This window comes from Charadrius vociferus, unplaced genomic scaffold (genome assembly GCF_000708025.1).
Source record: "Charadrius vociferus isolate BGI_N301 unplaced genomic scaffold, ASM70802v2 scaffold885, whole genome shotgun sequence".
In the NCBI taxonomy this organism is placed as follows: Eukaryota; Metazoa; Chordata; class Aves; order Charadriiformes; family Charadriidae; genus Charadrius; species Charadrius vociferus.
The window spans coordinates 259,982-276,995 of NW_009648594.1; the positions used below are offsets into that span (position 1 = coordinate 259,982).

The following is a 17,014-nucleotide window of genomic DNA, read 5'->3' on the forward strand; positions in this document are numbered from 1 at the left end:
GGCGATGATAAGAACTGCCTGATAGTGTATTTTTGCTGGGAAGTCAGGAAATTGGTTGCTACAAAAGTTGTTCATTTTATGCATGATAGTCTCTACCCAGCTATTTAGTCAGAGAAAATCTTGACTCAGAACTCCTGATCTCCGTAAGAGCACCATAAACACTACACAAATGGATGGTGGATATAAGGGAAGAGAAAGCAGAAAAAATTAGGAATGTGTAGAGATGCAGAAGAAAAAATGAGTCTGCAAGAGAGGAACCTAACTTTAAAACCTTATGAAAGGAGATTTCCCTTGGAAGAAATTACTTCAGTCCTGGTCCCTGCTCCAGATTTTGCTTGTAGATACGGCAGTAAGGAGTTATTGATGAGGACACATGGGTAGGATTGGGATCACGTCAGCAGGAAGGATGCTGTTCTTGAGCTTGCTGATAAGAACATCATCAAGGAGATGTAAGTTTGAACCCCTTCAGGTTGAGGAGGACCTGGAACCTCAGTGTTCCCACCTCAGGCAACTGTAGAGCTGATGAAGAAGAGGAAGCTTCCTCCTCCACTTCCGAAGAGATCTGTTATAAATGCATGAAGTAGAGTGTTTCTGGAGAAGGCTATCAGCACAAAGGGGCAGCTTTTTGCTCCATGTGTAGGAACTCACGGAGCTGTCTGCAGTGGGGACCAATATTCCTATACAGCGTCAGGGTGCAGAGTGGGTCCTCCCCACTTCTAGGAGCTTGGTCACCTGAGTTAAGTAGTTCAGCTGGCTGAGTCCAGGGCCAGCTCTGTCACTAATAAGAGCTGCTGTCAACAAAGTTGGGGGTGAGGGCCTGCCTCTCCATTCTCTGGGACTTGCTGTGTGATTCCTGGATGCATCATTGTGATCATTGTATCTGGATCTTGAGTACTGTGTTTGGTTTTGGGGCCCTCACCACAAGAAGGACATTGAGGTGCTGGAGCATGTCCATAGAAGGGCAATGAAACCAGTGAGGGGTCTGGAGCACAAGTCTTGTGAGGAGCGGCTCAGGGAAATGGGGTTGTTTAACCTGGAGAAAAGGAGGCTCAGGGGACACCTTATAGCTCTCTACAACTATCTGAAAGGAGGTTGCAGAGAGGTGGGAGTCGACCTGTTCTGTCAAGTAACAGGTGATAGAACAAGAGGAGATGGCTTCAAGTTGCACCAAGGGAAGTTTAGATTGAATATTAGGAAGAATTTCTTCACTGAAAGGGTCATCAGGCATTGGAACGCATTACCCAGGGCAGTGGTGGAGTCCCTCTCCCTGTCGATATTTAAGGGTCATATAGGTATAGTGTTTAGGGACATGGTTTAGTGGTGGGCTTGTCAGTGTTAGGTTAATGGTTGGACTAGATGAACTTATAGATCTTTTCCAATCTAGGAGATTCTGTGATTCTGTGATCTGGTCTTGCCATCACTCTTGGCTTCTATGTCACCTTCCCAGGCCAGGGTGCCAGCCAAAATGTCATAAGAGGGAGGTCAGGCCCTCACTTCCATGTTATAAATTTTTTGAGGTCTTAGAAGTGGCAGCTGTCTTGATTCCTTACAGAACTTGCCTTTCTGACTTTGGCACCTGGAAGGACTGAAAACTTTGGGGTTTATGTATTGCAAATTGCAACCCATAAAATATGTGGTTTGAAACTGGTCATCTGTCTTCAGAAAAACTTGTGTATCGCAATACTGAATAGTGTTCACAGTGCCTAGCATTTGGGTACTTTGACACACAAAATGGCATTTACAAACCTAGAGTGCAGCTATGACAGAATGTAAGAGTTACATTTAAGAGTAAACCCCAGAAAAAGAAAACTATTTAGGCATCACAGGAAACTATGGATTGCAATTCCTGAAAACATAATAAAATGGGTGTTTTCCTAAGTAACAGGAAAAGCTTCTGGTGAAAATGTTGATATCGGCTGCTTTTCAGTTTTCAGTGGCTTGATATCACCTTATGCAGTGAAGAGGGAGCATGGGTGCAGAATTCGGGAACTGTGATTTCCGTAGACAGAAAGGTATTTAGGAAATAAGAGCTAAGGTCCCTAGCTCTTAGAAACAGATTGGTATGAATAAGGTCATTCAGGTAATTTTTCCATTGGCTTAATGCATTGATGTTGCTGGGAGATGAAATTCCAAACGAGATGCAGAACATTGAACCAGCAATAAGCCACACTGTGGACTCTTGCTTTTCCACTTACTAAATTAATTTAGCAACCTGAAACAAGACAGAGAGCGTGGCAAGTGTAGTAATAAAAGGTATAAACGTAATATGGCCCATTTAAAAGTTCATGCTTGTTAAAATTTGGCTGCTTAATGACAGCAGAAAATAATTTACATTTCAAGGTGTGTTTTCTTTTTGGTACCTGAGCTAGCATGTTCAGTAATAGCATGGATATACTTTATGCCTATACCTTCAGGTACCTTCTGGCATAATGCCTTCAGGTAATACTAGATGTAATTATATTAGATTAGTTAATATTAGATGTGGTTTATTTAATTGCAACCGCAAGATTTCACTAAAGCTTGCAAATATTTTCATGTTGGCCATAGGAACCCCTTAAGTTTATTTTTTCGTGAGTCTTCATGTGTTCAGAATTTACAGGCAAAGTAGTAGAAGTGGGGGCTGTCAGATAAAGCTGGTAAGAGCCAGATTCAAAACAAACAACAGCTCATGTAACAGGCTGTGGACTGTTGAAAAATCCTTGCTGTTGGATATTGTAGATGCAAAAAACGTGATCTCAGTGGGAGGATTATATGGAAAAAAAATGGGATTTATTAACTAAAAAAACCCCACATCAGACTTACTTAGAAAATATTTTGGGCTGAGTCTCAATAGAGGCTGAGAGAATACTTTTCTGGGGGAAGGTACTTGCCCTGTTCTTACTCTTCCCTAGTCATCTTCTTACAGCTACTGTTAGATAGACTACTGCTGAAGAGACAACCATAGTCTAAAAAGCCATTTTCATGTGTTTCTAAAGGTTTTCACAGAAAATGTACACATGCAAAAATAAGTTACAATTAGTCTTTAACCAGCCAAGGAAAAAAAGCAATGCTACAAAGCTCATCTGAGCAATACCAGTAACTGAAAGGGCCAAAAGCAGTATAGTAGCTCTTTATAAACTAGTCTGAGGTTTTCATGAAGATAAGCTCATTAAAAGCAAATGGCTTTTCAGACCAGTTATTTGTTAGAAAAATATGATATGATCATCAACTACTTCCTGATTAATGAGGAGCTTCTAGGTAATAGATTGACACCTTACGTCCTCTGATATTAGCTCTATATACACTGAGTCCAGTTATGCCAGTCTGTTTCTAATTTGGTAACAAACAAACTGGTATCCATTTTCCCTTTCTTCTGTTTCTCTATAATCAGAATTTGCATATACAGTTATGTAGGGACTTCTACTATTCTTTTCTTTCAGTGAGGTTGCCTTTGTGGCTGCTAACACTTTTCCTCCTTTGCTTTGTAATCCAAGCCCTTACGCTACCCAGGAATGTTAAAAGTCCAGTGTCACCTTGGGCTTTTCTTCAACGCAGCAAGTAGCTGGGTGTCTCCTCCAGGGTTTGTGCCCAAAGCTGGGCATTTTCAGTGACCCGAGAGTTGTTCTGGGCAGGGCTGAAGTCATATGGTAGATAAGGCAATAGCTGGTTAATTTGGTGACTCTGTGATTTAGTCAAGCTGAGTCAAAACCTGTGATGCTGACAGCTGGCTGTCAGTTGTAACCTGAGTTGATTTCTTTCTACTGGTAGCAAAAAGCACCATCTGATCGGTGGGACCTGTTTCCCCCGTCATCTTCTGATGTCATCTTACAGATAGGGACTCTGCTATTACTAGGGCCTTTGTCACTTCTGGATAGAATCATAGAATGGTTTAGGTTGGATGGGACTTTAAAGATCATCTAGTTCCAACCCCCTGCCATGGGCAGGGATGGCAGGGACACCACTGAGCTGCGATGGTACAGCTGATACAGTAAAGTAGAGCCACAGTGGGATTATATGTTTATAAATTCTCGATTCCAGACACAAGTTGCACAGTGGCACTCAGTGGTTCGCACTGGTTACCCCTTGGCAGCTCAGGATATCAGGTATCAGTTCTTAGGAGTTTGTCTTGCTTTGGGAGCCCCAGCACCCAGGGCAGTGCCATCTGGGGAGTCCAAAACTGCTTCTGAATGACCTGCTCTCTCCAGGCAGAGCCCAGACATGCCATGCAGAGGTCTTAGCTGGAGGAGAGGGTGCATCAGGAGAAACCTGTAGCTGTCTCAGTGCTGTGCTTCATTTGGGCCTTGTTACATGAGCAACTAAGCTCAGATGAGTGCCATGAGCTGCTGTTTTGGTTGGGGTCCCTTTGCACATTCATGCCATGGTGAGGACATGCACAGGCTGGCATGGTGCTTGCCAGTGAGGAGCTGATGCTGTTCCCTGCTCTAGCAGTTGAGATCTGTTCAACCACCTGTTTGGAGCAGCAGCGACAGAGAGTGAAGAACCTGCTTTTTGGTGTGTGCATGTCCTTCAGCTTTGAAATTTCCTTTAGTTCCTTCTGAGCATACCGCCAAACACTTCTGGGGAGGACCTAGAAAGCTGGGCTTTGGCAGGATTTGGGGGAATGGTCCAGGGAAGCAGAGTAGCGGTTCTTTTACAGACATTTAGTAAAAGCACAGCACTCATCCAGATCTAGAGACATTCCGTTAGATTTCACATATACATATAAATAATGCAAACATTAAGTTTTCTGAACAGTTGTTGGTGTGTGGGAAGAGATACCTAATAGTTCACATAATGCTTACACCTCATCTTCACTACTAATCAACAAATTGCTGCAGCTTAGGATAGACATATGAAATAGTAATATGTAAACTCTTAAAGGAAAAATACAACTATTATCTGGGCAAATAAGATACTAGTTTTAAACTTTGGAATTATTTTTGTATTGTGTTTTTCATTGATGGCAGGGATGGTGTTCTGTGTTGTTTAAACCATGTACATAACATGGAATCAATGCAGTCTTTCTCTGATAGTCAACTACTAGTTGCAGAGTTAATGAGTAGGATGTTTTCACCCTCTGAACAGCAGGATATCTGTGCTTGCTCTACTAGCATGTTCTTTTTCCTTTCTTCAGTCCCACTCTTGCCATGGCCCACAGGAATCTGACTGGGAGCTGTAATGTTAACTGTGGATGTAAGATTCATGAGTACGAACCTGTCTGTGGATCAGATGGAATAACGTATTTTAATCCTTGCCTAGCTGGCTGCATCAATGGTGGAAACCATAGCACAGGGGTAAGTGTTTCACCCACCCACCCACATACAACCTGTGAGTAGGCCCTCAGGACTGTTGCAGATTGACGACTACTGTTTCTAGCGCAAGCATTCCCCCTCTAAGCTCCAGAGAAGTTGCTCTGCAGCTAACTTGTGCATGAGTCTTTTGAAAGGCTGGTGATTGCGTGGTCCCACCTCCCTTCCCATCAGTTACGTATGAATTTTTACCAAGTGAATGCCCCAAACGAGTGAGTGCAGAGTGCCATGGGGTGGGGAGGGCTGGTGTTCCAGTACAGACTGAAGTCCCCGATGGCAGTGGCCTGCATGTCTGCTGTTCCGGCAGGGCTCGGAAAGGGGACCTTGAGTCGGTGGCATCTCATGCAGCTTTCTGCTAACATAGGTGGCTATGTCATCCTGTCTTTCTGCAAGCACATCAGTGTTACTCCGGAATTGTTTTGGGGTTTTCTTTGTCTCCCTCTCTGAAGGGAAGGAAGAACTTAACTCTTCAGGTAGTTGGAAGTGTTTTAAACTCCTGTTTAAATGTAGTTATGGCCTGTTTAAAGTCATTGATGTTTGTGTCAGTCTCGTCATTTTGCATAAGTAGCTGTTGCACCTGCACCATTGTATTGCGAGGTCTTTTGTTTGTGTGGCTAGGTAAAGACTGCCCGTGTATTCTGCTCTTGTAAAATAGTTTGGCCACTCTCATAACCTTTCTCTAAATGTCTCCCAGGCTAAATGAAATGATTGTCATTGAACTTAAGTAACTGAAGCTTAAAGCATGTTAATAATCCACTGACTTTCTTGGAAATACATTGCCTGTTATAGCCCACTTTTCCAGTTATGCTGGACTGGGGAAGGGCATCCTGCTGGTAAAATCACACCATGGAAATTTGGCGGTTTGCAGGACTGTGTACTAGAAAACAGTTTAAAAGTAGAATCTGACCTAAATATCAACAGAGCATGATGGTCGTGCTCATTTTGTACTAAAAGGGAACTCTTAAATTCTTCTGTTACAGAACTGTCCTTTAAAAAAAGATAATTAAGAAAGACAGGAAGCAATGTAAATACTGATTTTCTCAGGACTTTATTGTGCTTTCCAGAAGGTTTATTTATAACGGATCAGTCTCCTCATTTGCAGCCCTAAGGCAGCCTGTGAAGCAGGAGGATGTTAGGTCCAGCACTGTGCTTTCTCAGACTGACTGGGTAATGGTCTGAAAATGCAGGTTCATACATAGGTGGCACTGAGAACAGATTAGTTTCCTTTATAGTTGGGTTTTTTTATTATTTTTAGAGTATCTTGCTGCTTTTTAATAGAAAATTGCTTTGGCCCAATTGGAAAAGCCTGTGATGTGAGCCTGTGGTTAACTTTCATAGTTTATATAAATCTTATTTGTGCTTTTCTGCATTGAGACATAGGTTTTATCTTTGCTACATTTCACCTGATATCAAAGTGGCATTGTTAATTCATTTAGTAGGGAGGTACTTTGCGAGTATGTGCTCTTCACTGCAGATTTTGAAACATACTGTCTCCTCTTACGATTTAAAAGAAGATCCTTCATGGCCAGAAGTTTTAACTCAGTAGCTAATGGTGAACAGAACAGGGATGACATTGGTAGGAAAATGCATTTCTTCATTAAATAATGCTTTATGTAGTGGACTTTTAAAAACAACAAATACAAGCTTGTCCCACAGTATAACACAAAATGTTGCTAACCTATAACATTCAGATTTAAGTTTATAACATAGAGCATTTTCAAAAATAACCATTTAAAAAATGGAAGTAGGAGAAAAGGTTGCCAGTGTACAGTTCATACCTGGTTTATATATATGTATTCCTGTACTGTAGCATTTCTGTTGTGTCATGTCTGTCTCATTTAATACACAGACTTGGTTTCTCTGGTGATGAACCAAGATTGTGTAGCAAAGAGGACTGTTTTCTCTAGGATGCCAATTTGGCATTTGCATTTGGAAGCAATAAGGAGATTAAGGTGAGGGACTGTAGGAAGAGAGCAGATACTCATGTGATGTTAGAGAGTAGAGTACTGCCTTGGGAAACTGGATTCTGTCATTGCCTTTCTTCCTAAGCAATGTTGGGCAAGTCACTTAAAAAAATCTTCTCCCAGTTGGTCATTAATCTTGTATTCTTTATAGTCTGGATGATGGACATAAGCAATGACCAGAAGTGCTAGAAGCACTTATAGAAGCACTGAGTGCCTAAATCTGAAGGCATGAAAAAGTTACATTTAGAATATATTAAATTGTATATAATGCGAAAAAAAGCTCCCGATTGTCTCAAATTAGTCACCCACATTTGTGAAACTTTTAATCTGTTTCAGTTTCTTAGCTACAAAATAGAGATAACAACATCAGTGCCTCATAGCTGTTTTGAAGATAAATTACTCCTTTTTGAAAGTGTTAAGCTATAATGGTGAGTGTGATAGAAAAATCCATATGAAATATGAGTCATTCTGTCTTTGTAGTGGAATATGTTTAGTGTGAGGAAAAAAATACCTGGAGCCACATTTTGAAAACGGGTGGTAAAATAATGGATAAATTGATACATTATTAAGATGTTCAGCTAAATCCCATGAAAAAAATAAAAGTGTCATAACATGAACACATACAGAGATATACATTAAAGTTCACAAACCACCCTAATTTGGGTATTTCCTGATGTCCAAGTGCTTCAATTTGCAACCTTAAGACCGTTTTGTAATGTATTTTCTGTGCATGTATGGTCCTAGGTTTTATGAATGCAAACATCAAACCCAAAAACTCTTTCCTGTAACATCACATGATCCCCGACCTGTTTCCCCTGTAACACTGGAGTATTCTGATCTGCTGCACACCCCTTCACCTTTAGAGCAGTTGAAAACAATAAATGTGACGGGAGGCTATTTCTGATCTAGATCTGCCTCATCTTGCTGAAATCACGGTCCCTTTGCCTATGATATGCTACTTCATTATTCAGTCTGTTCATGCTAATTTCAGCCTCTTTGTCCATTCAGGAATCCCACATGTCCTTCAGTGTCACTGTTTAAGTCTCTGCTTTCTCCCTCTTCTCTGGTTTGCTGCATCTCATCCACATCTACGTCCAACTGGAAAGTCCTAGGCTCCAAGTGTGAAGTGCAGCTTGTTGCTCTTTAGTCAAATCTGGGGAGACTTTCATTGAGATGGCAGAAGACAGCTCCTGAAGATGGATACTGACAACCGGCCAAATTCCAGAATATGGTGTTGTCAGTGCTGCTTAGAGAGTGTTTTCTCACAGTTTTTGTAATACAGTAGAAACAGTCTTTTTCTCCAGCCTCCTTGTCAGAAGTGATCGAATTGTTTCAGCAGAATTTTCCAAAAATATTCCAGATTTTTTTTCTAAAATCAGCCTAAACCACGGAATTTGTAAGCAATGGAAAGGCAGTCTCATCACGGGAAGTCCTGGCCAGCTTTAAAAATACTTGGAGTGGTAACCTTGCTTGTACTTGGGGTAACGATGCTAAAGATTGAGAAGTACTGTGGGACTTTTGTACCACATCTCTGCACAATGTCTTTCTCTCACTTTTTTTTTTTTTTTTTTCACGTGGAAATGTTCTTTTTCACTCTCCCCAGGTAAGAAATTACACAGAATGTGCCTGTGTCCAGAGTCGCCAGGTGATCACTCCACCGACGGTGGGCCAGCGCAGTCAGCTCCGGCTGGTGATTGTCAAAACCTACCTGAATGAGAATGGCTATGCTGTTTCTGGGAAGTGTGATCGAACCTGCAACACGCTTATCCCATTCCTGATATTTCTCTTCATTGTTACCCTTATAACAGCGTGCGCCCAGCCGTCAGCAATCATAGTGACACTCAGGTGAGAACTCAGTTACATGTTCTAAGTATTTTTGCTGTGCCCACGATCAGCAGTGCCTGTGTTAGAAGAGGCTGGGGCAACACTGCCAAACTCCTTCAAGCTTACGTATCCTTAAAAAGTTCATAGAATAGGGCTGACATGGATAGGGTGGAACTTGCTTGCATTTAGAATATGTAACAACATAATCTGTTTTAGGAAACATGAAGAGCCCAGCCATTTCCAGGTGCTATAAAGAGAGAACAAGTAAAAACATCATGTAAGAAACTCATTACTGCAGAAGAAATTTTCAACCTTCTTAGTGTTTGTAGGGAAAAAATGTCATTTATATGTCCATTTGAAAAAAGTCTTCAGGTTTTTGGATTGGCTTTTCCCATCTCTGCCATCTGGTCTGATAAACATTATCACTCCCTGTAGCATCTTTGTCCATTTAAAATACAGTTTCTGTAAGGGAACTTCAGTCTGATTTTTAAGGCAAAGTGGGCTGAAAAAACAGAATATGATCTACTGCTAATATAAGTTTTTATTTGTATAATATATGTTGCTGTTGTTAAAAGAGGAGGAGGAAGAGTTCAAGCAATATGAGATAATTATGTACTAGAATTTACAAAGCACACCTATAGGTAACAGTAGGAAAACGAAAGGTTTAAAGATGTAGATTCAGTTTGGAATCTGAAGCTCAAGAGCTCTCAGAGTTCAAGAAGTAAGTTTCTTTCAGACGGATATGAGCTGGAAGATAGAAAAAATGGAATGGAATGGAATGGAATGGAATGGAATGGAATGGAATGGAATAGACTAGACTAGACTAGACTAGACTAGAATAGTTCAGTTGGAAAGGACCTGAAAAGATCATCTAGTTCAACTGCCTGACCACTTATGGGCTGACCAAAAATTAAAGCCTGTTATTAAGGACATTGTTCAAACACTGATGGGCTTGAGGCATTGACCACCTCCCTAGGAAGCCTGTTCCAGTGTTTGAGATTCTCTTTAGAAGCAAGCCTAAAATGAGCCAGATGCAAATGGGCATTCAGACCCTGGGACCAGGTTAGAGCTGATCTGAAGTAAATGCCTACAAAACCTGAAACGTGTGTGGTGTAGGTAGCAGGTCCTCAGCACGAGCTGTTTAGCTGTATAAATCTGCTTCTCTTGAGCTTCATTAATTGCTAACGTAGAGACAGCTCTTGAAGTGGTTTTGTGTAAAATCACTCTCCAAGTTGAGCTTTTTAAAACCAGTCTCGGGCTTTTCTTTCTGTGAGAAAGGTCCTGCCAAACAAGCGGGATTTTCTCCCGGTGATGTTGTCTTTCTCTCTTCACTCTGATACTGTGAAACTACTGACGTTCTGCTGCTGCTCACAATTAGCCCTCTGTAAAAATAATCATGGCAAATCTTTGTAATAGGTCACGGAGCCTTAAAAAACACGAGGCAGATCAACTTGGCTTTGCTCTCCTTAGGCTCAGCCGTGAGCACACCTCTGAAACCCTCTGGCAGGCATCTGTGTCTCATCCCCAGCAAGGACGAGCGCTCTCTTGCTGTCATTCTCTCAGCTCAGGTGGCTGAGGTTTATGCAGGAGCCTGCTGCTGACACGTGGAGGACTGTGCCGTGTCATGTGGTGGAATTTGTCTTCCAGTTTGCTGTTCAAAAAAATCTACAAAATGGGGGCAAGGATCACTGTTAGGACTGTGAAGTCAAGCGCTTGGGAGTGGGCACATCAGACTCCCAGTTGCTCCTGCAGCTTTAGCTCAACTACTGTGATGTGCATAGCTCCATTATAATTCAGAGATTTCTGACCTTATTCCTTCTGTCTCCGGGTTTTCCAACTGTACAATAATAATAATAATAATAATAATAATAATAAAAAACCATTGTCATTATACTGCAATTATGCAAAGGTAAACTACAATCAATGAACATTAATATTGCAGTAAGACTTACAATACTGAGGTGCATAAGGGACATCTCTAGCAGGATTTTGTATGTTCAGTAAAAACCCAGGATGACCCACAAGCATGAACAGTGACACCCGCTGTCCCAAACCACGTATTGTACTCAGCACATCAGTCCAAGATTTGTGGCCCAAGTTGGTTCCCCGATTTCCCAATTTCTGAGTGAGTGCTTGACTTCAAAACCTTGATTTTACAGCTGCACCCCTTTGATTGCAGTCTTTTTCTGTGTTTTTATCTTGTATTTCAATGTCAGTAGAAGCTGCCTATCTTAATTTCAGACATTTAGGTTAAGTTTTAAAAATATTTTTTTAAATCAGAAGAAAAATTGTGGTTTACTAAAATTGTAATTACATTGTGGAATATCATTACTTTGCATTTAGTCTCTTGAAAGCTCGACATTTTTCCTTTGAAACCAATGGAAGCAATCTTGTATTACTTGTATTGAAAAGGAATAGTGTTTAAAGAGACTGTTTCATTGTTTCTTCTGATGTTTTTCCTAAAGTAGCTCCAAAGTGCCTATGCTACGCAGAGATCTGTTATATTCAGGAGCTGAGTCCACCTTTCAGCAACTGAATTTTCCATAAATTGTAATTTATCTGAAAAAGATATTTTCTTAAATAAAAGCAAGCTATGATGTGAAATAATAGGAAACTATCATAAGAAGCCATAAACATTTTGGGTGGATTCTCTAAATTTCCTTAATGGGCTTGGATCAAATTCTTCAGGCCTTACACAGGTAAAGAAGGCTTAAAAGGCATGATCGAGATTTTGATTAAACAGGGACAGGAGGGGTTGGCTATATTTTTTCCTAGCAGTAGGAGTTAACAGTATTAGAAGCTAAATGGAAGAAATTTAGACAAAGATTCTATATAGCTCAGAAAAAAAAACAGGAGGTAGAGCCAGAACATAACACACTGATTATCTGTTATGACTGTTTCTTCAGCGGAGTTTTCTTTTTGCCTGCTAGGTCTGTGGAAGATGGGGAGCGGCCCTTTGCACTAGGAATGCAGTTTGTTTTATTACGAACTCTTGGTAAGTCTTACAGTTACTCAGCATTTCCATAAAGGCTCACCATGTTCAGCTTAAATCTACCATAAAAATACTAAAATTCCATAAATCTGCAATTAATTGCCTGATTAATTGTATTAGGAAACTAAAGTTAATAGCTTCTGAAAACATTGTAGCTGAGAATGTATTTATTTTTCTATTTTTTTATTACTGACTTTCTAGAACAACATTTTTGTCCCAGAAAAACATATTTTTACAGTTTCAAATTTTATTTAAAAAAATAATAGTTACTAAATATTGTTTTATCAGGATTTTTTTTCCTTTTTAGAAACAGATTTTTATTGCTTTCAGCGATAACAATAGCTTTTTTTTTTTCATTTTTAATGTAAGAAGCAATTTTACTTAATATCTAATTTCAAATGTTTCAAAGGCAAAAGTGTACGTGTTAAAAGTCTTTATGGCACAAAGTAGTTTCTTTCAAGCTCTTGAACTTCTAAAAGCCTGCCTGTAAAGAACGCCCCAGGTGTTCAGCTACTATGAAACACGTGACTAGAGCAAGCAAGAGAGAACAAGAGGAGAAGCCCGTACAGCTGCATCTGGAAGATTTTTTTTGAGGAAGGATGTTTCTAACTTGCCTTAAAGGTGTCGTATCTCTGGAGGAATCAGGAGCATTCAATGGGCTGGCTGCATTTTTAGCAGCCGTAGAAGTCAAAGTCTGTTTCTGAGGAAGTTCTATTCAAAGGAAAATTTACAATTTTAGGGGTCTCGCTGCTTCCATCCATCTTCAGTAAGAGAAACATTTTGTGGTCTTTGGGTCTTTTTCTCCTTAATCTAAAGCAGCAACCCCCACCCTTTCCCAGCTCATGGGCAATGGATGTCCAGCAAGTAACACTCTAGAGATAGCGTTGTATTTTGTTCCTCTCCTGTATTTTATTTCCTGAGAGCAACATCAGATTTTCCTGTGGGGGACATGTAGTTCAAGAAGAGCTGTCTGGGGACGGCAGATTGAAGCAGTACCTGTTGTTGTAAGGTGCCGCTGCATTGTCTTCTTTGCTGGAATTCTTTCCCATTTGTGGTACATTTCTTGTTTGGGATAGGTAGTGTTGGTGGGTAGATCGGCTGACCAGTCTTCCATGTTTTACATTTTATGTGAGAACAGTGGTGTAGAAATCTCAAAAATTCTTGACCTACGCTGTTTGGCTAAGGCATATAGTTTCTTTAGAAGTTTTCTACTGTATGCTAACACATATTATTTCTGTTGCTATTTTTATTTCAGCTTACATTCCCACCCCAATTTATTTTGGGGCTGTTATTGACACCACGTGCATGCTTTGGCAACAGGATTGCGGCGTACAGGGCTCTTGTTGGGAGTACGATGTCACCTCCTTTCGCTTTGTCTACTTCGGGTTGGCAGCTGCTCTCAAGTTTGTGGGATTCTTTTTTATTTTCCTGGCCTGGTATTCCATTAAGTGTAAAGAAGAGCAACTGCAGAGACGGAGATGGGGGGCTTCACCGGTGAACACTGTGAGTGAGATGGTTGGCCAAGCTGGACCCCAACAAAACTATGCACGGACTAGATCCTGCCCTACCTTCAGTTCCCGAGGAGACATCAGTATGGCACAAGGAATGAACTGCGTAGCACAGACATACCCCGGCCCTTTTTCAGAAGCAATAAATTCCTCAAATGAAAATGCGTTGGAAGAAGTTACTGCTGAGATATAGACCCCTGGCTTGGTAATGTAATGCTTAGTTTTGTTGGTTGACTTAATTATGGCGCCTTGTAAAACACCTGTGCCTTCTATTTTTAATCTAAATGTAACACATGATAAAACCAACAAAGCTTAATGCAAACAACCATAGTCTGTTCCTGAGGGCTGGATACCTCAAACCAACCCAAGTTCTTATTTCTCCCCTCCCGACAATGGAGTTTTAAAAATTGTGTTTGTAATTATTTCAGATGTGTCCATTAAATGTCCATGCTCTGATCTAATAGCAATGTAAGGATGAGGTATTATGAACAGCAGAAGTCAGTGGAAGAGTGACAAAAACTCATATCGTTGATGTCTGGACGTCACAAAAATGCTTAAATGTATTGTCAACTTCATATCCGCAAATCATATTTTTAAGAGATGAGTAATTACTGTGAGTTCTGCTACAAAGCACAACTGAACTTGTTTAAACTATGCAACTTATTTGGATAATTGTATGTGCAGCAAATTAAGTTTGAAGTTTGCTTTAAAAGACATTACTGCAACTGAATTTGAAAGGGGCTATTTTCAGACATAAACATTAAATTAAAAAAGAACATAAGGTTTAAAGTACTGTTAATAACATGTTAAGCCATACAAAAGTTATACATCAGGTACTGTTTGCAAATGTTGAATCATAATATCTTTATCCTGTCTAAATGTGCATTAATTTTCATTTGATGGGATGTAGTCATTCTTCACAAAGTACACAGACTAGGAAAGTTTAATGCTTGGAGTAGAAAACTTCAGTATTAATTTATAATAACACTAAGATGTAGGAATCGTACACGCATACCAGAGCGGATATGTGCATATTTCTGTAATGTTATTTGAGTGGCTGTTACTAGCGCCAAATCCATACTTTTCCTGAAGAAGAAAAATAACCAATTATAGCTCAATAGGAAGAGCTTGGCTGCCCTTCAGAAACATGTGCCAGTCTAGTTCAGCTTCAGTGAAAAAAATCTCGAGGGAGAGCTAATGGCCTCGTTTCGTGTCTGAGCTGGGACCCAGCGGTCCCCTCGCAGCCAGCGATGGCGCGGAGCTCGGGCTGGCGCCACTCGCCGCCTGCTGCAGGAGTCGGCAGAGAGACCCTTCGAGTGGGCTGCAGGCAGCCTGCCTGGTACGAGCACTGTACAGCCACCGAGCCTGGGAGGAGGCTTTCCCCTCCGCTCCTGGCACCACCGGGGTGCTGTGCTCCACGCCACCAAGGACAGCTGGAGAGGGGATGCTGGCTCAGACCCTGGGTCCCTCTCATTTCTTCCCCGCTTCTGCCTCTCCCGCTGCCCGGTGCTGGGCAGACCGGTGGGACAGGTCTGGAGGTCATAGTTGCATGCTTTGTCCCACATGTGGCCGCCTTTCCTTTTCTCAGCTTCATTGAAAGCTTCTGTGAAGGCAAAGTGCAGGTCATCTCTCCTTTACCCTTCCAGGGGAAGAGCTAAGAATAGCAATTGTCTGCAAGCGTGGACCCACGGGACATGATGTGGCCTTTGCTTATTCCAAATTACTGTAGTGTGTTTTCTCCCCAGGAGATGCTGAGACTTGCTAATCAAACGTACTTGGTGTCTCATTTCTTACTCTGGAGGCTTTGTAGTGCCATGCTTATGTTGTACTAATGATGTCTCAAAGGGCAGAGAATGAATTTGGGTGGACACTAGGAAGTCAAAGTTGTTTTTTGCCCTGCAGGGAAAGTTTTAGAAGTTTAGGAAATTAAAAGCACTCTTTTAAGAGGGCTCGGTGATAGGCAGGTTTGGATTTTGCCATGTGGGGGGCTCGTGTGAAAATAAAAAGAAGAGAGCAGAACTCCTATAGATTTGGAAACAGGGTTATTCCTGGTTTCATTTTAAATTTATCAATGATTTAATTTATTAATGATCAAATATCATATGGAACCACGTTCTTGACATTAAAGACAGTAAAGACAGTTAAAGTTGTCCTGGGAAGAGTAGATTTCCCTCTCCTTCTCCTTTGCCAGCTGCCTTCTCTCATCTCCTGGTTCTCCTTGACCAGCATTTGGGGCTGCCCACCAGGCTGGTTCCCCTACTTGAAATGGTGGCTGTTTATTTCAGAATGTCTCAGTCCATTTTTGTGGCTTGTAACAATTTCCACTCTCGGTGGCAGCAAACTCAGATGCTTCTACTCCAAACTACAAGGTAGAGGTGTATCGTTTTAATCATGTCCTGCTGTTTTATACATATTAATAGCTTTTGGGATCAAGCCACTGGGCACAACACATCCTCATTCTTGTGCCACATGAAATGTTAGCTTCTACACTTCTCATAGTGTAGAAATACATTTCTTAGTCTCAAAGGTATTTGGTATATATTTTTTTGGCCATGGGAGATCAGAATAGATGGTAAAAGTGTCTCCTTTTGCTCCAGTCTCAAATGCTTCTTGCACCAAGAAATTCCTGCCATGGCAAAAGCCGAGGCAAAGTAGTAGGACAAAGTGTAACTGCAGCCCGTCACCCATCTATTTTAGTCACTTGCCCATTTTAATCAGCACGGGATGAGGTGAAGAGCGACAATCTTTCAAATACCTCAGGAACAGAGCATTTAGGGAATTGTAAAAGGCTGGAAATGAATCATCTATCCTGATCTATTCTGTTTCATGCCGTGTGCGCGCTTCTGTTCCACGTGAATAACAAGGAAGGGCAGATGAGGCTTGTAGGATTGTGAGGAGCTAACACTGATGGCAGAGAATGAGAGTGGTAGAAGTGACACATCTGCAACTGCTGCTGCTTCTGAGCTGATGTCACCAAAATTCAGAGCTTGTTGGAATGGAGACCACCTGCTTTTTAGGAAAGCCTGACACACTTGTAAAAACATTCATTTTTTGAAATGTTTGAGTAACTGGAATCTGGAGGGAAGGATGTTCACTTCAGGAATACTGAAAAGGCCTTGTTTACATGCTTTCAATAGCCTTTTAATTTTCCTTTCAAAATGATGTGCAAAACATAACATAACATAAAAAATCATTAGTATTTTTTGTTATAGATTATTTTGACAATATGAATATATTTCTACAAAATCACTTAATTGAATCAGCATCTCCTGAAAGAAAGAAAACCCAAACCCTGGCCAGTTTTTGATTGATTCCTGAAGGAGGCTTTATTGTGAGTAAGCTATAACAGTCTAAGCCAATAAAGACACGCAGGGGAAACACATTACCTTCCTGAAGAAGTCAGTTCCAGCATTGTCAACTTTGACTGAAATATGGAAT

At 41.0% G+C, this 17,014-nt stretch overlaps 1 protein-coding gene across 1 annotated transcript in view; it reads left to right on the plus strand.

Moving 5' to 3' along the window:
- Nucleotides 1-13,953, plus strand: part of SLCO5A1 (solute carrier organic anion transporter family, member 5A1) — a gene marked incomplete at its 5' end in the record, with an annotated part of 79,847 nt that extends 65,894 nt beyond the window's left edge. Inside the window, 4 exons of the mRNA XM_009886219.1 lie at nt 5,114-5,273; nt 8,856-9,097; nt 12,007-12,071; nt 13,324-13,953. Of these exons, the coding sequence (XP_009884521.1) occupies nt 5,114-5,273; nt 8,856-9,097; nt 12,007-12,071; nt 13,324-13,769 (913 nt within the window). The remainder of the gene's footprint in view (nt 1-5,113; nt 5,274-8,855; nt 9,098-12,006; nt 12,072-13,323) is intronic.
- Nucleotides 13,954-17,014: the final 3,061 nt, after the last annotated feature.